The sequence below is a fragment of the Trachurus japonicus genome, chromosome 5, assembly GCF_045865225.1.
Source record: "Trachurus japonicus isolate A0001 chromosome 5, Traja_1.0".
NCBI classification, from domain to species: Eukaryota; Metazoa; Chordata; class Actinopteri; order Carangiformes; family Carangidae; genus Trachurus; species Trachurus japonicus.
In genome coordinates, this window is record NC_140911.1 from 36,242,136 (window position 1) to 36,265,172 (window position 23,037).

General features: G+C 41.5%; 1 protein-coding gene across 4 annotated transcripts in view; it reads left to right on the forward strand.

The window, feature by feature from the left end:
• The window catches only part of arhgef10la (Rho guanine nucleotide exchange factor (GEF) 10-like a), a 128,507-nt gene that overhangs the window by 78,132 nt on the left and 27,338 nt on the right, over window positions 1–23,037 (forward strand). For all 4 annotated transcript variants that reach the window (XM_085777776.1, XM_085777773.1, XM_085777775.1 and 1 more), the window contains one exon: window positions 7,264–7,385. In XM_085777776.1, the coding sequence (XP_085633902.1) occupies window positions 7,264–7,385 (122 nt within the window). The remainder of the gene's footprint in view (window positions 1–7,263; window positions 7,386–23,037) is intronic.

Sequence of the window (23,037 nt, forward strand, 5' to 3'; positions counted from 1 at the left end):
TAAAGGGAATACATTGGAATAAATCCAAAATTTACAAAATTGAAGGTTGGCCCTTAACAGGGAACTTGGGGGGGGGTGTCATGTTTTTTAATTGTATTATTTTGCATGGGAGTCTGCTTATTACAAAACAAAATATTTACATTTATGTTTGGATATGATACAGTTTGTTTAAATTATCCCCAATTTCCAGTTAATTCCCATAAATTACAATTATTCCCATTAATTCCCATGGAAAGTTTCCAAATTCCTCAGCTTAACTTCCCATGGAAAATTTCTGAAAATTTACCAGAAATTTACTGGAAATTTTCTGCCCCTTTGCAACCCTAGTCCTATCTCTTTACTGTCCATTATCGACAACTTGTTCATTTCTGTCAAACGTTGCAGCCTGTGATTGGCAGTGCTTTGCAAGAAATGTTTAACTTCAGCAGGATCTTGGAGCTGCATTGGTATTCAAGCTTTACATGAGCCGAGCCCAGTAAGACGCGTTTCCAGTAAATACCATTTGTCATTTTGTGAGTGCATGTGATAGTTATGAGGCCTTGAAACAGAAAGTGAGAATTACCCCACAGTGGTGCTTCACCAGGAGCCCTGGGGTCCATTAATAACCTGGTGTGCTAGTGCATCTTTTATGTCTCTCTGAGTGGCCCTACTGTTTCTGAAGGGTCTTCGTGAAATAGCCAGAAGCATTGCCTAATTAATGGGCTTTCTCACTGCAGAATTAATTGCTTCCTACCATGCAGTCCCAGCCCTTTCAGACAGGGTTAAGGCAGCAGACTTTGATGGCCCTCACAAGAAGAACAAGAGGCCGTCAAATCATGAGAGATTGCTGCTGAGACGTTGGAGACAGAAGCAGAGCAATGAATGTGCGCAGGAGGAGGAGAGGTTGAGGGTGTAAGGGAGTATGTGTTAATGTGTGTGTATGTGTGGAGGGGAAGAAAGGATGGTTAGGGGGGTGAAATGATGATTGAGACAAGCAATCAGTCCCACTACAGGGAACAGAGGGCAGGCAGGGGGCTGTTGCCTGCAGTTACACTGCTAAGTGTGCCGGTCTCTCGCTTTTTCTCTCGCACATGGATCAATAGATGAGTGGAGTGCGGCTTGGAGGTTCTGGCACACACTCTGACACGCCTTCTTAATCCACTGTGTGATAACCTGTGCCATGCCGATGTATACCACACAGGAGACGAGCAAAACAGGAGAATGCAAAATCCAGCCTGGTGCATGGACCTGAGCAGAGACTGCAAGGGCTTTACTTTCATTAGCCCAGGGATTCAGATTGCTTGGTTGCTATAGTGACTGATTTCTTTGCATCTGTTCAGATGGCAGTGGCTATACGTTATGTGCAAGTGTATTTTTTGTTTAGTTTTGTGTTGTTAAAGTGTGTCTTGTCAGTGTAGAAGCTGGTAAGACTCCCTTTGAAGACACTTTAATACAAATATTGAACGCAACAACACCCCCACCCCCAACCCCCGACCCCCACCCCTCCTCAAAAAAGGCATTCACTCTGTATGTGCTAGAATTATTAGTCCTAAATTAATCTGTCAGACAGCGAAGATTATCTCCCTATCTCGCTGTGCTCAAACATGGGAAATGTTTATGATGAGTAAACATTATCACGGATTTAATTAACAGATCCCACACTTGCATTGATCCATGGGAAATATCAATTGCACTGGTGTATTTAATTAGTCTATATCTTTGCCCTTTGTGTCACTGGGGTTGATAGAGCGCCATGCTCTGCAAATTAATCTTCATCAGCAAAAGACTTGAAACAAAAGCATGATTGGAATAAGGAAACTGAGAAACTAAATCCCCCCTACTTAGTATTCCAACCCTACCCCCTCATAAATGCTGTTACACATGGTTATTGTACAGTATCTGGGATTGGGTTCACAGTACTGTATATAGAGCTGACCCCAACCTTTAACTGCTGGAATCTCATCATTCATGAGGATTGCCTTTAATTAACACTGTAGATAAACAAACTGCACACAGGGGAGCTCACCATTCTGTAATTGGTTTTTCCACACTTTCAAAAGCAAGAAAACATACAACATTTAGTAGATTTGACATTTATAAGAAAAGAAAAGTGCATTCAAATAAATAATTTATGAATAATATAGGTTTTGGCTGTAAGAACACCATGCTTCTGGAATGAACTATTAAGCAGTGCTTTGAAACACTTGAGGAGGGTAATTTGTGGTAGACATTGGTGTTGAAATGACCACAGCTCTACACTGAGCTACACTGTTTGCATAGTTGTTAAGTCTTAAGTTAACTTATTGCTTTAGCATTTTTATTACTACATTTTAGTTCTCTGCATCACTGTATCTTTACTGAGAATTGTACTTTTAACCCTGGTTTCCATTAGTACTGGTTCAGTAATCCAGTGGTGTTTGAACTGACGTGAAAGAAATGTTATTCACACAGTTAATTATTAAAGGTCGATCATCATAAAGATCTTATATATATTTGTAGAGGTGCTTTTGCGTCTGTTTCCCTTTCACATAGAATTTGGCAGATTTTTTTTTTTTTTTTAACTAAATCATACTTTCTTTTTTTCAAACTAGCTGAGGTACTCCAACAATCTTTACACATTCCCCTTGGCAACTGCAGCGGTATCTCCTGGGATACGAGTGCGTCTGGCTGGGAATCAGTGCACTAATCTACTTGTCAGTCTTCCATGCATTGCATCCATGCAGCAACTGCAGATCCAGGGTATCTCTGTTCTTACCATTTTATTAGGCATAGGGAAAACTGAAGAAGTTAAAAGTGGATATAACATCAGCAAGGCACGGTAATTGACTCTGTTATAGTTTATCCTGAGATGATTAGTGTACTCTCTGCCCATGGCCCTCCTCCCTTTGAACTTTGCAAATGAAAAGCTAGCTGAGTATGTTTGTAGAGAACAGTGCACATACGAGCGAGCAGAGCCGTTACATCTATAGGCAAGTTTAACTTTAATGTATGCCTCAGCATGCACGTCTTTTCAGTCAGGCTACTAACTGCGTCAAAAGCGTCAGTGATGTCATGGTCAAGCCACATGAGTGCTGTGTGTGACAGTTTATCCTTTGACACTGACATGACAGCAACATTTCCACCTCCTTGATTCTTTTCCTGAATCACTCTCATATTGTTTTGTGGCTGATATTTTCAGATGTACTGTATATGCAATCCAGCTGTTTAGAGACTTGTGTCTCTCTAACCGTAATGTAACAGTAATTCACTCTGCTTCCTTTGTAAAGGAAACGTGTTGGAAACATCAGTTTCAAATGTGTATAGAAACATAATAGACCATGGTATTAAAACCATATGACTGCTGGTACCACGTATAGGTTTGCCTTTTTTGTCACTAATTTCGACAGTATTATTCCTCAGTGAATTCTACTTTAATTGTGGTACAGTGCAGAAGCAATCATTCGTATTCAGTCACAAGGTCAATATCCATATTCAGCAAACAAAGTAAAAGCAGCATTTCTTTTGTTTGAAGGACAAAGCAAAGAACAACATCTATTCATTCTTCTATATGAGCAATGACTGAAATAGTTAACTGATACAGTATGTTTTTCAATTGTTGTATGTCAATGGACTACTCAACTAATCATTCTGGCTTTAATATAGAGTGTACCTATGATGTTAATGTGAAGTAGTTCAAGAGTGGACCCTAATTGCTGTCAAATGCTATTTGAATTTAGTTAATTTAGTAGGTTTGTGGAGAATAGCCTGTTCGGCTTGTTCTGTTTTCATGAAATTAAATTTAACCTTAATGTTGGATAATTATGCAGCAGGTTTCTTTATATCATTTTAATGAAGTTTCAATCATTTACCAACATTCATTTTTTTAACTTTAAGAAATGATGACATTTCGACCATACTGTACACTGCAGACAACGAATACTACAGTATTATTATACATTGTATGTGATTGTGTCGGTGTGCATTATCGTTGTTAGTAATCACACATACATGGATAGAAAAAGGCCACTGTATGTGGAATAAATATCCCAAGCCTTTTTATTAAACTAATTGACCAACCGCATGCAAAATCACCAGCGTATTGTATGAGTAGTAATATAACTGTTTTGATCCTTATTATATCAGACTGCTGGCATTAGAGGCTTGCTGCAGTTTGCTGCCTGTGTCAACACACTTAAGCAATATGACACTAATTGGTATGTATTGGAAGCCACAGTAAGTCACATGTACTTGTAATTACCATTAGGAGACTGACATGAATGCCTTTTTTTCTAGTCTAAGTCCTATTTCTAGTAAATCCAACTCAATGAGTATCTGGTATGAATCACAGCTCACGTGGAGTGTACTAGGAAAAACACACCGTAAAAAAAATATTTTCTTTGTAAAATCTTTCCTTCATTGTATTACACGATCAAAATTAGAGAAAGGTTTTCAGGTAGTAATTTTTATATATATATTTATATCTTGTACTTGATATATAGTATAATACAGTAATATATATAATATTTGCCTGCATATGCGTTAACAAAAAGAAAGCTATAATATAAAACTAATAATGATAATAGTTTAGTTTTATAGTTTTTTTTATTTTTATAAATTTGATAAATTACTTTAAACAAGATGTAGACACATACAAAGTATTTTTTTGTAATAGTAGAGCGAGGCAGGCTAAAGCTCATCTTGATCATGTTTTCCTGTGTTTAGGAGTTCAAATCATGCAAACAAATCAGGACATGAAGAAGTGTGTGTATGGTTGTGTGTGTGTGGATGTGTGTGGGTGTGTGTGGGTGTGTGTGTGTGCGCGAGTATGAGAAAATGTGTGTTGAGGTGAGTGGCCTTCATGTCCCCACTTGATGCCGTTTTCAATTTAGGCCCGTTCGAATCATTTGTTCGTCGTTATTCATCATCATTACTGTGTGCCAAGGACTGAAGGTTAAGGCTAATTTGTGTCCCTTCATAACCACTTTCTCTGTCTGTCCCAGTCTCTTTCTGTCTCCCTCTTTCTTCTCCTCCATGTGTCTGTCCCTCCTTTAAATTGATAACCACATTAAACCCTGCTTGAGTGAGAGAAGTCAGTACGCCCAAACGAAACATTATTTATGCTAATTTAATGATTAAGTGAAGAAAGTTGACGATTACTCCGAGGCAAAGGAAACCACTGGACCTCCTGCCCCACCTGCAGCAATCTGGCCTCAATTAAAGTCTTTTCATAAGTGACCCCCCGCCCCCCATATCCTCGCACTGGATAGCTGAGGGGATAGTCAGCCCATAAGCCAACCCGCCCCCACCAAAATTAATTATTAAAGAACACTCCACAACTCCAGATGACTGTAAATATAAATTAATGAATGATTTAAAACCTCCAATTATCCACCTGATTCATCACAGTATCCCTGTTGAACACAGGCTCACTATGTGGCGCAAGAGGCGATGAATTCTATTTCTGTAAATTGCTCTCTATTTTCAGTGTCATCGCAGTACGGGGGTGGGGCAAAGTAAGATGAAATCTGTACAATTTGTACAATACAATATACACAATTTTACATGTCATACACTGTTGTGTTGCGGCCACGCAGATAGCCTGATTTCATTCACAGATGTTTTGAGATAGTTGAAGCGAGTGCAAGTTGGTGTGTGTTGCTCAAAAGGTTGAAGGAATTATGAAAGAAACTGTAGACCAAATAAACACTTGAAAAAAGTAATTGAAAGGTATGAAAAGACATGTGCCGGATCTACTAAGATCCCAGATAACAGGCGCTAAATTGCGTGCTCCTAGTAAAATGTTGCGTGTTTGGTTAGCGCACGCAAAATAGGTGATCTACTAAGAGTAAGACGCTAAATGACACGCGCAAACTACAGTGTTTAAATGAGTGTTTTACGTGTGGTAATCGTTTCCGCCAGTGTGGACAGAGAGCTGGGTGGCTGAGCACGCTGAATGAAAATTTGATCCGATGGATTAATAGAGAGGGGCAAATAAACATATTGTCGAGCTGCAGCAGAAGAAACGAGGGAGATTATCTATGAGAAGGTAAATGTGGTGAGAACAGATATGAAGAGAAGATGAGGAGATAGGCCTATAAGGCAAAGAACAAAAGAAAATTTGGTTATCATAAAAAAAAATGAGGAAGAGCTGCTCTGATCAGTGTTGGGCAACATGTGTTTGAGCGTGCAATCAAGTTTGCACACGTTTTACACACGTAGACCTTTGTAAATCCGGCCACAATGAACAGTACTGACTGAATGCTGTTCACTCCTGTCCTTCATCATTCTTATGCGTGTACCATTCAGGAGTAGCACGTTGTATTTCAAATGACACTAGAGGCTTTCTATCTTTTTTTTTCTACCTTATTGTGGCTTCTCAATCTGTATGAACATGTTTTATCTTTATTCAGATGTGTTCATGCTTTGAATCTGACAAGAGATTCACTCTGTGATCCCCTGTTTGCAAACTGACAGCTTGGGAGAATGATGACACATTTATGGTAATTCAGTAATTTTAGTCTCAGTTGTTAAACAACAATAAGGTGCAGGTCAATGTCACTATGACTACAAGGTTGCAGGTTGGTATCTGTGTGACCGAAAAATAGATGAATAAAAACTAATCTTACAACCTTTAATTCTGCCCATAGGCACACCCCTGTGCCACAGAAAGAGTTGTTCTTATAAAACAAAACCCCACAATAGACAAATGCAAATAGATTTGATGGTTCTGTGGTGCCTTGGAGTCACACTATAGGTGAAGAGTAGCTTTCTCCATGGTAAGGCATGCAAACAAACCAGGAAGCAAATTTTAGCAAGCTGTTGAATTTCATGCACAATTTAGTTTCTGTAAATTGAAATTGATGATGACAAAATTACATAATGGGAATATTTTGGCAGTTTTGCCTGGTGCCTTGTCAGGGGTGCACCTGTTGTAAGCCTCAGAGCTCTGAGCTCACACCAGGCAGATCCATTATTATAACTCAAATCCAGTAGTTGCCTTTTTCCTGCAGGGACTGACTCTCACTGTTGATTAAGTGCGGGTTTAATCACTGTTGAGGCCCCGCGTTGGCAGTAGCTGGGCTCGCCTCCTCCACCAGGGAGTAGGCCTCTGGCTGATTATAACATTGACATGCGAATAACACCATTCATATTACATACTGGAAATGTATTTAGGGCTATTTTGCATAGTTTTTACATCTTGAAGGAGGCTCAACTGTGAGCATGAGATCCATGTAAGAAAGTGTCAGTAAAGCAAGCAGCAAAACTACAAAAACGTTAAGATGTCACTCTCTTCTTCTGTCACAGGAGAGGAGAATTCACCGGGCTGGTTATGTGGAGAAGACGACGGAAAAACGATGGCCCAGCTTTGGTGGCCACTGCTTTCATGTCACATGCCGGTCTTTGCTATGAAGTCGCCCGAAAGAAAGGTAAATCCGCCGACACCTAAGAAAGATAAAGATCATTTCTTAAAGAGCACAGGCTTACCATATGTTCTGAGGTTTCAAAAGGTTGAAATCAGATTAACCCCAATGCCAAAAAATAAATAAATATCAATATTCCATATTTGTTTGTCAATGAAATATGAAATTTAAAGCATAAATGATAGCATAAGTGACATTTTCAGTTTAATCATCTGGCTGTTGATGTCAGTCTAAAGTTTAAATATACTGCATATTTCTGAGCATGGGCAGTGTTTTTATTTTAGGTTAGGTTTCTATCCTCTCCTCTTTGGAGGCTATTAGCCTGAAGTCACGTCAGATTCTGTACACAGAGGGGAACCCTCTGGGCCTTCAAGGTATTCAGTGAAGGCCTAAGAAAAAATATTGAAATATTGTACTACTATATATTTATTTATTTATTTTATTTTTTTTATTTTTTTTATTTTATACAGTGAGTAACACACAAGTAATATTTTCTAGATCATTGTTATAAAGTTGGACTAATATTTCTTGGGAAACAATGGGTTAATATAATGAAACGGGAAATGGACCAATCACAATTTTTCTTCCAACGGTATCTGGGCAGTAAATCATCGACTCCCCCTGCAGGGCCTTCAGTGGCTGTGACTGAAGGCCCGTGTAATGCAAGTCAATGTGGGCATGAATTTGAGATTGACAGGTGTCTTAGCCAATCATATTCCACTGAGTTGTGGGCGGGACCATATCACGACATCTTCCGGGTATTCGCGAATACCCGGAAGCCGCCAAAATACTGAGGGAGCGGGTTGCCAAGTCCGCTTATTATACGTGACTTTGGGCTTGTTTTTCTGTGAAGTCGCTTATATTGGTAGTCGTGGGTTGCGGGTTTTTGGGCTTGTTGTTAAAGTGTAGTTACTTATTTAGGGCTGCTTCCAGCTCCATGAGTTGTCAAGCAGATATTTCGACATGTTATTTAAACGCAGGATAGTTTATCCTCCTGCTGGATGTGTCACCCCCGTTCTCCCCGCCCCTCCCTCCCCCCGTACACACACGGCACTTTGCCACGGTGACAACAACAACCAGATTGTCTGAATCTAGCGACTTTTCCGGTGCTGTTACAAACGTTTCTGGTTTGGAGACTCGGACGTGAAAGCACGTCATCACTGCTGTTTTCACCGAGCAGCGGTGCCGTGAGCCCCCCGCCCCCGTACTACAGCCCCCACCGGCGGTGTCACGGAGCTGCTACAGAGACCCGCTCCACGCCGCTGACACCCCCACCACACCGTCTTAGAGCGACATACACAGCCTCAGTCACTACTCACCTCATCTACTGTGATGACACGGTCAATATCTATTCAATTGATAAGCCATTTTATTTATTGTTTTGGTTGTGCGTGGTTTTATATTTGAGTGCATCTTTTCTTAACAGAGGACAGGGTCTATTCTTGTTTTTGGTTGTGATTTTTATTCAAGTGCAATTTTTGATTTTTGAAAATATAATATAATATATTCCATTTACAATGAAAAAAAAGTATTAAATAGTTAATTTGCATTTAATGTTAATGGTTCAAAGGATGTCAGGCCGACTCGCCCCCCACACATTTTTACCTCACCAAATCTGGCCCTCTTTGCAAAACGTTTGGGGACCCCTGGTGTAAACCTACAATTTTATACCGGTAGTTTGATAGCCATTAAGGCCAGTGAAAAATGGCTGAGCATTTACAAAGAGCTTGTGCCTTTTTCCCATGTCACCTCAGGAGGTGTTTGTTTTATAGCCACTTTTGGCAGAAATATTAAATCTACAGTGAAATTCAACTGTGTCTAAGCTCAAACAAACACAAAAAAACATTATCAAAAATACATCTTTAGTTGTTGAACAGCTCATGATTGACATTTTACTTTCATTCCAGCTAAACAAATAAGTGAATGTGTGATTTGCTTGTTTCATTTTTTCTTTTTAAAAATAAGTGATTCATGATAGCCAGCTTTTTCCAGAATCACCTTGTGTGTTGTGAAGCCAGTTAGGGCAAAGAAACATGTAATATGCCGACCATCCATGTGACAAGGCTCTGGCTATTATTTCTATTGCTATGTTTAATTTTTTATTGCTAGATGGTCCTATTGAAGGCCCAGGGTCTGGGTCCACGGTTCGCCACTGTCTGTACATAATATTTTAATGAAGAGTTTGTCGACAGAGATCATAGTGCCAATTAACACCACCATTTTTCCCATTGAGTGCAATCAAAGTGCACCTGCCTTTGCCCTAAGAGCTAAGAATATACTGTCTCACTGATGATCTCACTCAAAAATACCCAGACTATTGGAGTTACAAGGTGACACGAAAGCATCCCCTCAAGATACAGGCTGAAGAATCTCGATCAATACATGCTGTTAAGACCTAGAAGCCTCCAATAGATCAAATGGTCAGCACAGGTAAGAGATAGACTAAAAGGGTTTAGAAGTCAGAGGAAATGGTTTGAAATCAATTTGCAAGGGCTGAAAGATGATATTTCCAACCACATTTTCTATCGCCATAATGTGGTTACAGGTCTTCCTGAGCAAGGTGGGTGGTGGTGGGAGCCAAATTACCATGGCCACCAGGGGAGGATGTTATAAAGTGATCATGCAATTATCTTAATGGCTGTGGGACACCCAAGCATAAATCAATGTTTCAACATTAGATTAAGACCTATACCCCACTCCATAGTCTGCTAACCGTGTGGACGAGACAGGAAGGGTGGCGAAACAGCAGAAGTCTAACTCTGACACGGCACAGGGAATTTCCCCCAAGATCTTGCTGATGTTTCAAGGTATTCTGCAAAAGTGTGTTACACCTGGCTGGAAGTGGAGCCAAATCAATTAATGTATTCCGAGCCGATGGGACCCCGCAGTCTCACAGGGTTTGCTCATATTCTTCACTTCTCGCGCAAACAAATGAAGCAGCTGAGCATGCCAATGAAGGGCACGGCAACCATGTCAGTCACAGATGTGGTTTAGCATGAAATTGTTTCACATGGCTTTATTTTTTGAGGACTACCAAGTTGAGCATGGATGTTTTTATGAGTTGTGTCCGTGAAGGGCAGTAACACTCACTCATGTTCAGGTTAATGAAAGGGGAACAGCTTGCCTTGGTGTGCGTTTACTGAAATGCATCACGTGAATGCATCACGTGAATAGGTATCAGAAAGCTGAAGAGGTAAGCAGTAGTATTTCTTTCCCTTTTCTGACTAAAGAGAAGGTAGCATTAAATGGAGTGACTTTAAGTCCTTCATGCAGAGCAGACTGTGATTAGGGGCTTAACTCAGCAGCAGCCCCCCTCTCCCTCTCTGTGTCTCCATCTTTGCCTCAGCCACTGCCTCTGGGACACACACGCCTCTCTGTGCCAAAGCTCCGCAGCATCTCTTTCTCCAGCTCTCGCAGCTTCTCTTGGCAGTCTGAGTTACAGTGAGTAGAAAGGATGAAGAAAAGGAGGCAAAAAAAAAAGAAATCCCAGATTAAAAGAGATGTGGCCGAAGGGGCCGAAGCCTATTTCCTACAGAAAATAAAGTTCTAAAGCAGCGTAGCATGAACAACACGCACAGGTCACCTAAGGGAGCTCAACCCTCTGCCGACTGTGTGCAGCTCGGTGCGCCCTGGTCCACTCAGTAGGAGCCGGACCGGGCTACTGGGCCAACTCGTTAGGCACCGGAGATAAACCTTATCACAAGTCTACTGAGTGAAAACAGCAGGGGCAGACAGACTCCTCTCAATTTATCTCCTTCATTTTCTCTCTAGCTCTCTCTCTCTCTCTCTCTCTCTCTCTCTCTCGCGCTCTCTCTCTCGTTCGCTCCCCCTCTCTCTGTCTCTCATACACACACACACACTCAGAATCAGGAGCTATCTTGGTTAATAGACAAACGACATTCTGATGGTAGTTGTTGTTTAAAGAGTCAGTGCACGCTCTGTTTCACTGCCCTCTCTGCCATTTTGAAAGATGAAACAGAGCAGGTTTGGCAGTTGGCCCACAGGGAGGGTGTGAGGTGGATGGGTTAAGGGATTAATAGGTGATGCTATAGCAGAAAGGCTAACAGCTGAGCCAGGTTTCTATACAGGAGAATCGGCTGTTAAACGGGACAATTAAAGACATTTTTTTAAGTGCTGTAGCATGTTAGTGGATGTTTACAGATGAAGAGATAAAATATCAGCTCAAATTTACTGAACCCTTGATTGAAATCCTATGTTGAAATCACACTAAATATTAACAGTCACACATTGCTGTTATTAATAGCTTTTTTCACTGATGTGATGGGAACATACATCAATGTGGCTAAAAAGCAGCAGTGCTGAAACAGAGTCAGGTTCATCAGTTAGACCCGCAGCAGTAAATATGTCACCCACCTTTTTAATAGTGGATGAATCATTTCAGCGATTTGCTAAATTTTAGTTTATCTAGTCTTTCAAATGTGACAATTTACTGCCGTGTATAATTTGTCGTTTTGGGCTGTTTACAAGAACCAACAGCCTTTGGCTCTGGTATTTGCTGATAGTCAATTTTACATTATATCCTGGCATTTATGACATACTAGATAGTAATCATATCATTACTTGGCCTTCCATCCTGTGTCTCAACACAAGTTATCATACATCAAAAACTTAAACAAAGGCTTGTTATTGGCTGGTAATGACATTTTTTTGTAGTGGCGTCACATGGTATGTGCTAAGTTTAGAGGACAGCATCCACTGTGCCCCTTGCCATCCCCTTGTGTGACTTAAAGTCCTGCAGATTGTTAGTTCTGTCCAGCAAGCACTGCTATGCTACTCTGAATCCTGGATACCAGGAATGGATTTTTTTTAATGAAACCCAATAACCTGACAGCTCAGCAAGCTGTACAACAACTGGCATTTGATGGCGTCACATAGTGCATTGGGAACTGAATGGCTTAAATTATGTGCCTGTCTATGTAGGACACGTTTATTTTCTTGTGCACAGTATTTCTGTATAACCGCTCATTCAGCAAAGCTCAGAAGAAGATCAATGCCCAGTTCCTGTCCTGATCTTACAGTACCGTTCTGAAAGAGACTCACATGCATACTGTATGTGCAGTATTTTACAGTGAGGGGACAGGAATCCCTTGGCTGCATAATGATTCACAAACGTGGCCTATCTCCTTCAGTAGGAAAGCACCTCTTCCTCTGCAACTCTAAAAGGTTCTTAAAGATCCAAGGCTACAAAGACTTTCGAAATAGTAAAGGGACATGTTTCCAGACTCCATTTATGAGGCATTAGGCTAGGACAGGGTTGAGGATGGCTGCTATGCCAGAGCTCTTATAATACCTTGGGGGATTTCATCATGTATGCTTTGAAGTGTAGAATGACAAACTGGAAAAGGGTTTGGGCTGCATCAGGGTTAGCTTCCCTTCTCTTTCTCTGAGAGGATTAGTTTCTGTGTCTCAGCTCAGAAAACGGCAAAGCTTGCTCACATCTCACCCCTAATATACTCCACTAGTTTACATAGATCATCACAGAGATCACCATTATTATTTATTTACTATTTTATGTCTTTTTGCGATTGGGTCTACTCTACAGTAATTCAGTCTCCCATCAACTTCCAATCCATTAAACATGTTCTAGGTCATTTCTGTCTTTGTCATCCAGTGACAAGAGATCTGTGCCGTGTCACTGGGGTTCGCTTGAGTAGCTGGTTCTTTGGGGGCATGTTGTGCATGTTCCTCTCACGTGCTGTGTCATCCATCATGCCTGCTGATCAACTGATAGGAGATCAGCACTGTGCATTCACCAGGCCACATGAAAGTGACTGCATGTGTGTAAAATGAGCATGTCGAGTGGCACCCCTGGCAGCGGTAAATACACTGCTACGTTTAGAGCATTGTCTGGTGAATGACTGATTTACCAACATAATGACTCAAAGCTCTTAAAGCCAAGATGAAGGAAATGGTTCAGCGTGAAGGCTGTGTGTGGGTGAAGCACCACAGATGAGATGCTATGTTATGAAATATGGATTAAAAAGGAGAAGGACAATGTGAAAAGGGTGGCCTTTCCCTGATGCAACGCCTTTCTGATGATTTATTTCCTCTCCCCCCTCCAAACTGTTTTTTATCCTAATTTTTTTTATAGGTAAAGTCATCAAGTTGACACGTTATGTAATGCTTCTCCCTCTGTTTTTCCTGAAGGTCGTTTGCTACCTTTCAAAGTAGCAGATATCAGCCACCTCTCTGATTTGTTGAGAATGGATGCCACAGCATGGATTAAAAGCTCGTTCTCATCATACATCCACCGGGGCGTATCAGCTCCCTTTCTTGCTCTGCAGTAATATCCTTTGAGCAAACAGAAAAACACAAACAGCAGGATGCACAAGTGCTTGAGACAGGAGAGAGCACACTGTTCTCTCCCAGACCTCATCCTCATCAAGATCCCTTTTCTTTTTCCCCATGGATTACTTATTGGAGCTTTAGGATAATCTACAGTATACAGGCTTTGCTGTGACCATCATGGGGTCAAATGAATTACGATGATGACCAACAGTACTGACTGTTCCGTGCTCTATTTGGCTGTGTTTGCTTCATTATCATTTCTGCAAATGATGCTTAAAAATGCAATCGGTGGCCAGCCTCCTTATTTACGAGGACATGTTAGAAATATGTTCCCACCTCTCTGCAGTTTAGAGCCACAAAGTAATACGTGTTCATGAACACAACATGGGTATTTATCTGGGTTTATCTCAAGTGATTTTCATTTTAGGACATGTTCATCCAGTAGGTGCTCACCAGACATCCGGCATCATGCTGATGTTTCCAGGACATGAAGCACAACGTGATGTGGCCACCTCCCAAATCAACAGCTGTAATATTGAATGCACAGATATACTATATACACATTCCCATTTTCTGTAACTGCTGTGATGGATTTTTGCAAGATTCACTCTACGGAGATGTACTGTACAGTATGTATTATGGAATTCATTCACATCATGCTGAACTGAACTGTGTTTGTTGAAATGCACCGAGAGCCGCATTCAGGGAAAAATGACTTACCTCAATTGTAGTTGTAAATTTTGGAGCCAGTCTGAGATTTGGAAGCTTTGTAAACATGTACCACAGTTCTCTCCACAAAATACAGACCACTGCTGCTCATCCTCTGAGTTCAAAGGGGGGAAGACAAGCTTTTGGCATGCGGAATATGAGAATGCAGGAGGAAGTGTCAATCTAATTTTTCTGTGTGAAGCTGGATCACAGCAGACCTGTCGCTGGAGCTGATACTGCTTGGCCCTTCTGGCCATCGCGGCTCAGCTCAGCAAAAACCCAACCCCAGACACACCAAACTTGTCACTGTCACAAACACAGGGGCCAGTGACAGCACACAAGCTCTGACTGCTTAACACTCCCGATCAAAGGGGACCTTTCTCAGAGGTCAGGGCAGAAGTCAAACTTTGGCATTCGCAGAGAACAAGTCTGAGGAAGTCGTGACAGTTTCCAACAACTTGGCTAATGGTTCAGGAGTACACAGAGGTCAGGCTTTCTTCTTTGTATATAGATGTGGATCTCTACACTCACTGCCGGAGCTAAGCAGCATCATCAGTCAAGGTTATTGAATTAAAACAATAGTTAGAAGGTACTTTGTAGCTGTTATGTCAGCAGCAAACAAAAAGGCAAGAACCACAGAAGCGGAAATGTAGATGTAGTGGGTGTAAGTCTTGACTATTATACACAGGCGGTGGCTATGGAGCTGCATTTTTCATAATTTTCATAAGAAGCAACTGTGAAATGTATGTGAAGACAAGAAAAAAATTCAAAGATTTGAAGTGCTCAGAGCTTATTAGACATATTTTATTATTTTGTGTTTGTATGATACAGAGTTGGTATTTTTCCAAGCGTCCTGATGAAAGAAGTGTTTTCATAGTAGATGATGTTACTAACAACATGAGAGCAAGTAGGATTTCATTATGAATGGTTGCCATGCCTGCCAACAGTACAGCCTCTTCTTCCTGCCTCTTATTGGCCGGGACAGGAAACTGGTTTATGCTGCCAGAGTCACTGGGGAAGTTGGTACTGTGTGTGCACATAAGAGCCTGGTTTCCATACTGCACAGTTGATTTTCTCCTCAGTGCTCTCCCTGCCAATAGAGGGCAGTATGGCGCCTGTATATATACGAAAATGAGAAGACACACCCACTGCTTGACAGCGAGGTCATTTGCGAAGAGCCCGATCAGTTGCTGTGACAGTTAACATACTAATTACAGGGAATCATAGACACTCTAGCAATGCCTCAGACTACAGTCCTTCTCTGGCCTTGGGTTTGAGCTCACTCTGTACTTGTCAAGATAGCATGCAGGAACAAATTATGTACCCAGAAGGAAAATCCTGCAGATCTGCTAAATGTGGTAATTCGGTCACATTCTTCCTCTGTGATTATACATCAATATGGAGAGGACGATAGGCAAAAACTGCATCAATTCAAAAGGAAAGGGAAGAAAGCCCTCTCTCTTCTTTGATTTCCTATTGTGCCAAAGCAATCCTGTCTGTTGCAGTGATATGTACTCTCCTTATTTTCTGCTCTGCTAATTAGTCTTCTTGCTACTTGCTTCCAAGACATGGGCAACTACCACTCTGATTGCTGTTTTGTTTGTTGTTGTTGGCCACTATTAAGAGATGTAAGGTCATTTAACCTTATGCTTCAGTGTTCTTTAATTCTCTATGCTGAAATGTACTTAATGCTTTACTACTTCTTATGTTGATCCGTACAAAAAGGTAGGTTGTATCGTATCCAGCTAACAAATATCAAAATACAGACTTGAGACAATCAGCCTTAAGTGTGGTGGTGGAACAACCAGATTTGTATTTGTGAACAGTTGTGATTTGTGTTTGTCTCATGTTATGCCAAAGAGGCCACCATAGAATAAGGATCCAAGGATTGCGAGGGGCAGATGCAAATTTGGGAGGTGCTCCTTGATGTGCAAAGCTTCCTTGGCAAAAGTCACTTCAACGGCCACATGGTTGGATCTGAGCTGGCAACACAGCTGCCTTTGTTCTGTGTTTCCTGCCATCTGATATTAAGGATTATAGAAAGCCTTGTCCAATCTTGTGTACAGGGTTTCATCTAGGACCTTGTATTGACAAACTGTTGTGTCAGTTTCTGTCTTTGAGGTGGGTACAGATTGCTCATCCAAAGCTCGTCCGGGACCTGGTCGGTTGTTTCCTGCGTCTGGCAAAAGGGAATGGAAGATGGAGGAAGTGATGGAGTAGACGGAGAAGTTTGGCCCGTAGTCCTCTTTTGAACCCATTAATGCAGGGGCAGTACACTGCTTTCATCCAGAGCTGGAACTGCCATGGCCGCAGGAGTCAGCAGTGTGTGTGTGCATGTGTGCGTGCATGTGTGTCTGTGTGTGAGTGTGAATGTGAGGGGGCATAGCGACACACCGAATTTGCATCACATTTGTTGGGCGTGTTGCAGTCGTTGAGCTAGGAGCGGTGAAGGGCACAAGGAAGAAAATCTCAGTCAAGTCATGAATATGAGTTTGTGATGTCCTACCAATGTCAGGCTGTGGCTCTGAGCAGTGATATGCAAAACCACTCTCCAACTTCATTCCACTTATTGCTGATATGATCTGTGGCATAGCCAAGGGAGACAGGGAATCGTTACTGTACAGACTGTGGTTATTAAATTGAGGGAAATGTCCTGAGCCAGTTTCAATAATAAGCTGATAGCCATATGCTTTTGCCGCAAGTCCTAACCACCTCTAAAGGACCTGATACAGGTCTACCAAGAGTTAAAAATCAGGCTGTCTACTCAGCCCTCTCTCGTGCAGATGGTTTAATCTTATTGTCTTCAAATGACTTTGAATATTCTGTGTGTAATGCAGGCCTGCAAGCACAGCAGGTGGTTGGCCCTTTGATCTCCGCTTGTAGATGCCGGTGGAATTTAAATCACAGGGTGACATCTAGCTCATGAAATCATAACATGAACAGCAAGTTTCAACTTTGATCCTGTTGTCCTTTTGTATTAGGTTCATTAGAGAGGATGATGTACAGTATTGGAAAACAGATAATGAGCAAACAACATTTTGCTGCCCCCCCGTATGCTTGCTTTGTGAGAGTGTGCATGTCCACAAACAAAGTGGGTTTGTGTAGCACACTGCTGCTAACTGTGTAATGTCTTTCTTTTTTAAGTTATTTTTTGGTAATTTTGCCTTTTGTTATGACATTAGACAGAGGAAGGTCATGAGAGAGGGTTAAATTCTAAAGGGATAGTTCAACATTTTGGCAAATTGCTCCATTGCCATAATCCCTATAGTAATAGCAGTAGGTTTGTTACCTTTAATTGTCGGTGTAAGCTATTTTAAGAATGGCGGAGCAGAGACGCGAGCTGCTCAGAGCTACGCTACAGAGGCTAATGGGATTTCTTGGTTTCCCTCATCAAACTCATCAAATACACAATCCAAAACGCTATAAGCTATTTTTAGAACGGCGGAGCAAAGCGGCAGGCTGCTCAGAGCTACGCCACGGACGCTTTCGTGGACAAGTTGTGACCTGCACATTCACCACGCTATGAGATAATGATGGAACGTTACGAAACAGAGTCTAAACACAGAGTCTGCTTGCTGAAAAACTGTCCCTGAAGGCACTGTGCATTAATTTACCTCTAAAACAACTCCGTCTCGTAACGTTCTGTTATTATCTCATAGCGTGGTGAATGTGCAGGTCACAATTTGTCCATGAGAGCGTTTTGGAGTTGTTGGATTGTGTATTTGATGAGTTTGATGAGGGAAACCAAGAAATTCCATTAGCCTCCGTGGCATAGCTCTGAGCAGCTCACGGCTCTGCTCCCCCATTCTAAAAATAGCTTGCACCGACAATTAAAGGAAACAAACCTACTGCTATGACTATAGGGATTATAGCAATGGGCCAATTTGCCAAAATGAACTATCTCTTTAAAGCAAACAAGACAGAAATAAAACACACTCTTTAAACATAACTAAAAGCTTGCGAAAAAAGATATGTTTATAGTTTACTTTTTAAAAGAAGACACTGTTGTAGCACACCATAGTTCATGTGGAAGAGAATTCCAGACAGTAGGACCATAGTGGCTGAAAGCGCCATGAGCTGATTTGGAGTTGATTCTGGGTAGTGAGGAGATCTTTATTTGATGATCTAAGGGATCTCTCTGGTGAGTATTCGGTGAGCATGTCAGCAATGTAAGAGGGGGCCAAGCCATGTCAGAGACACCGCAGCTCAGATCCGAACCCAAGGCCACTGCAGTTAGGACAAAGCCAATGTGGTATGTCCTCTACCTGGTGAACCACAGGGATGCCCCAGAGTAGTTTTACATCTCAAAATATGCAAAAGTATATTCAACAAAAACGAGAATTTAAAAAATGAATTACAATTTTGAAAGCCTAAAAAAATAGCTTGTTAACTCAAAATATGAAATATATGCACTGCTGTAGAGCACAGCTGAATGCTTATTATACAGGGGGTAGCAATTTAGTGAATTAGGACACTGCCAGTTTACCTTGTGCTCTAAATGAGCAAACCGTTGTACTTTCACCCTGTGCAAATGAAATACTGTGTCTTTGGTGGTCCTTCCCTTCCTCAGCTACACTGGTTAGTCCACACTGAACAGTTGCTACAAAACACAATGCTTTTTGTTCAGATCACACCATCTGTTTGCCAGAAATGTTTCATAGATACTTTCTGGGTGTCTTTTACAGCATCATAACTATCCGATTTTATTTACTTATTTCTGTTTGCTTACAACTGGAGGAGGAATTTCTTACTCATCAGGGAGAAAAAATTCTGAGAAATCAAAGAAGCAAAGTGTTCTTTTTTCCTCTTCACATGTCTAGGTGTATTGTCCAAATGCAGCCTTTGAAAACTCTGAAACCAGACGCTCAGCTACACAACGTACTGTACCTCAGTGCACAGTACAACATGCTCCTTGGTAGATGTGGTTGTTAAGAGTTGCCCAATCATAGGTCAAATCAAAACCAAACGTGATCAACAATAATTTTTTTTTTTATGTTTGAGCATGAAATGCCACTCTCCATCAGTTCTTTCCTTTCTTGTTAACCCAGGCAGCAACTTTACAAAATCTCTCATGTTAGGAGCTTGTTTATTGTGCATTACCTGTGGCAGTACTCAGGATCTAAGTAATTTCAGGCTGACTGGCGATTCACTCTGCGGCCATCCTGCCTGTAGCCTTAGGCAGTGGGGTTGCAGTGGAGAGGGAGCGCCAGCACCAGTCAATTACCAGTTAATAAACAGTGGAAGTTTTCTATTAGTGCTTGTTAGTGCGTGTAAAAGATTGTTGGTATGTGGAATTGGGGGAAGGCACTGTGACTATGGAATTAAAAAAGGGCATATTTTCTTTCTCTGGGTCTAATACACAGCACCCAGTTCTCTGTATGCATGCCGTTTATGGAGATAATATTTGTTATTTGATTTCCGGCAGGCTATACAGTGCAATATATTGTATTTGCAAACTCATTTTTTTCTTTTGAACAGTCCAGAAATGTGTGCTCAGTAGTTTCACCTAATGCAGTATCTCATAAGTGTCTATAGAGCACTCTCTCCAATAAAGAGAATCCATTACATAAGCAAAGTTGAGGCCAAAGAAAGCGATGCAGGCTGCAGTGTGCCTTGATAACATTACGGGGCCCCTGATGAATGTGATGCATGGAGCCTTTTTGGATAGCACTTGTCACAAATCTGATGCGTGGAAGATTCCCCACATTTCTGAGAGCACATTTCACAGTGCTTACAGAGCAATATTGCTGTAAGGAAAAACAGTGCACCTGAGTAGCCTTGGGAGGTAAAACAACATTAATTGGATTTGGGAAAGTCATCCTTACCAGGGGGACACTGCACTGACGGTCTGACAGCCAAGAGCATGAATCATTAAAACTCTACCCTGTCATACTAGACCACTACCAACAACCACCACTGCTTCCATTTGTTGACACACAGAGCCAAGAGCTGTAGCAGTGTCTAACGAGGCAAAAATGTTTACAGTAGATAAAAGACAGTCACAATAACGGCTCCCATCCATTCTGTCCTGTAGGAATGGGACTAATGCACACATTTTACATTTATCCTCCGGAAAAGCGATGGATGCTCCTCTGCTAACCATTGCCACCTGGCACCAGCATATGGGCTGGCGCCCTCTTGGGGTAATGGGTGGGGCGGACTCTCTGTCGACCATTGGGTCATTGGTAACCAGCAGCTGGGAGGCCGCCCTCTCATCACATCAACAAATCCTGCTTTAATTAGCTCACCTGCCCGTTTCCTCCCCACACTCCCCAAAGTCCTCCATCAAACTTCCCTCAGCCGGCTTACAGACTCACCTCTCTCTCATCCTGCCTCCACACCTGGGAATAGCTTCAGCCTCTCCACTTCACACCTACGGCTCTGCAGACACACATAACGCACACAGACTGTGCTATAAACAAGACTGACAATTGACTTTCAGAAGGCTTGGAGCTCATTGATTTTTAAATGGTGCCTCACTGATACCTAATTAGCATTTGGATCGCCACTGATATGATCATCGTTGAAGGCCCGCATTTCCTTTGTGCCTGTCAATATAATTTGCACATTCACAGGTGTAAATGATCTCATATGCTTTGTTGTGATGCTCATCTGAGCTCTTTCCATTGGCTGTTTAAAGAAGTTCAATAAGTGGACCTGGGGTTTACCGTATTGATCATAGTCACTGTCTGCACTTTAATGGGAACACAATCTATGCTTCCCTCGGTGTCTAGTGTACTTGAAGCCCAGTGAGCCATTAACACAAAAATGCTTCATGTAACAGTCAAAGAATTTTGTTAGACATTGATAATATGAAATATATATTTCATGCTAAGTAGCCTATTAAGTAAGTACATGAATTTGCATCATTGTTATATATAGAAAGAAGTGCTTTTTAACGTTCTTAAGCATAGTGTGTCGTTGGGAAACAGCTAATTAGTTCAATAGTTCAAAATTAGATTTCCCTTTTATACCTGAAACCATTTTACAAGAGTAGGCATGAGATGTTTCAACGAATGAATACATCCTGGTAAAAATGATTGGCACCCCTGAAGTTCAAGTACATAATTCCAAATACCTTCAGAATTAAATGCAAATGAACCAATTATGTAAAGCCTCCGCCGTTTTTTACTGTAGGTGTTCTTTTCTTTATAGGCTTCTTTCTTTGCCTGTAAACAAACTGATGCAGTGCATTCCCACAGAGCTCTATTTTGGTTTCATCTGTTCATAAACATTATCCCAGAAGGACTGTGGCTTATCTGTGGAACTTTTTGCACACATTAGTCTTGCCTTTTGTGTCTTTTCTTTTGCAATTGATGTATCCTCCTTGGCCTTTGCCCATGGAGCCTGACATGGTTTATTGTGCAGTGTGTAGCACAAACTTAAACCACCACTCCACAAAGCTCCAGGTCAGCCTGAAGCTCTTTCGACATCTTGTGTGGTGTTTTTCCCACAATCCACAGTAACCTCCATTGAGCTTCTTCTTAAAATCATGTCCTGGAAGCATCCTAATACTTTTATGACTGTGAAATGTCTCCATAACATTATGAACTGTTGGAGCAGGGATTTGAAGATCTTTGGCGACTGCCGTGTAGCCTTGGGAGTTGTTATGTTCTTTGATAACAGCATTCTGATGCTCTCAGACGGCGCTCTTGTCTTTACCATTGTGAAAAGGAAACTGGAAACAATCAGCCCTTTTATGTGGTAAAACAAACCCATCATTCATTGGTTAATTCAGGTCATGCAATGGAAAATTAACCACAGGTCTGTTTTATTTGTTTGTTTGCTTTAACTTAAATATGTCAATAGGTATCAGATTTGGTTATTATAATGTCAGTTTAATCGGTTTTCATTTTTAAAAAAAATTTGCGTTCGCATTTCTGAAGATATTATGAATTATCTACTTGAAATTCAGCGTTGTCGATAATTTTAACCCAGACTGTATCTCATTAAGACACAAGCCTCTTCATTTACACATCGGTTCTTTATCTGAATGATCCCGGTGCACATTCCTGCCTTTGAATAACTTATGAAGTTAGAGACTGCTCTGATAGAGGCGATGGATCCCTCTAGAATTGCCGTACTGACTGTGGAGAGTGCTAACATACAAAACAATCTTGGCCGGGGAAGATTGGCCTACAATGCTCTCCAGTCTCAGGTGACTGATAAAATCCAACCACTATTGAACCATCAGCACAGTCTGCTCCAGTCCTCCAGTCCCTCTGTCCCACCGCAGCTCCCTTCACCATGGGGCTTCCATATGGACACATAATATGGCTGCCACTTAATTACCTATCAAAAACATTTCACTGCACTTGATGAGAGGCTGGCAGAATGGGAGAGGGAGAAAAAAAAAGACAGAAATGGTGGGAAAAGAGCAGACATAAATAAAGTGAAAGACGGGAATGAGAAATGGGAAAGTGGGACTGAGAGGATATATAGAGGACAAGCCATGCATGTATGTAGTGAATATGAATAGATGGAGACAGCCGGGGTGTGGAGGGGTAGGGCAGTGGGTGGGTGCAGTAGCCTTGTGGTGCAGATGGTGGGGGCAGTGATGTGGCCAGCATCCTTCTTTTTGTTTAGTGTTTACAAACATACCCAACAAGAGACAAAAGAGGGAGTGTTCTGGTCATGGGAG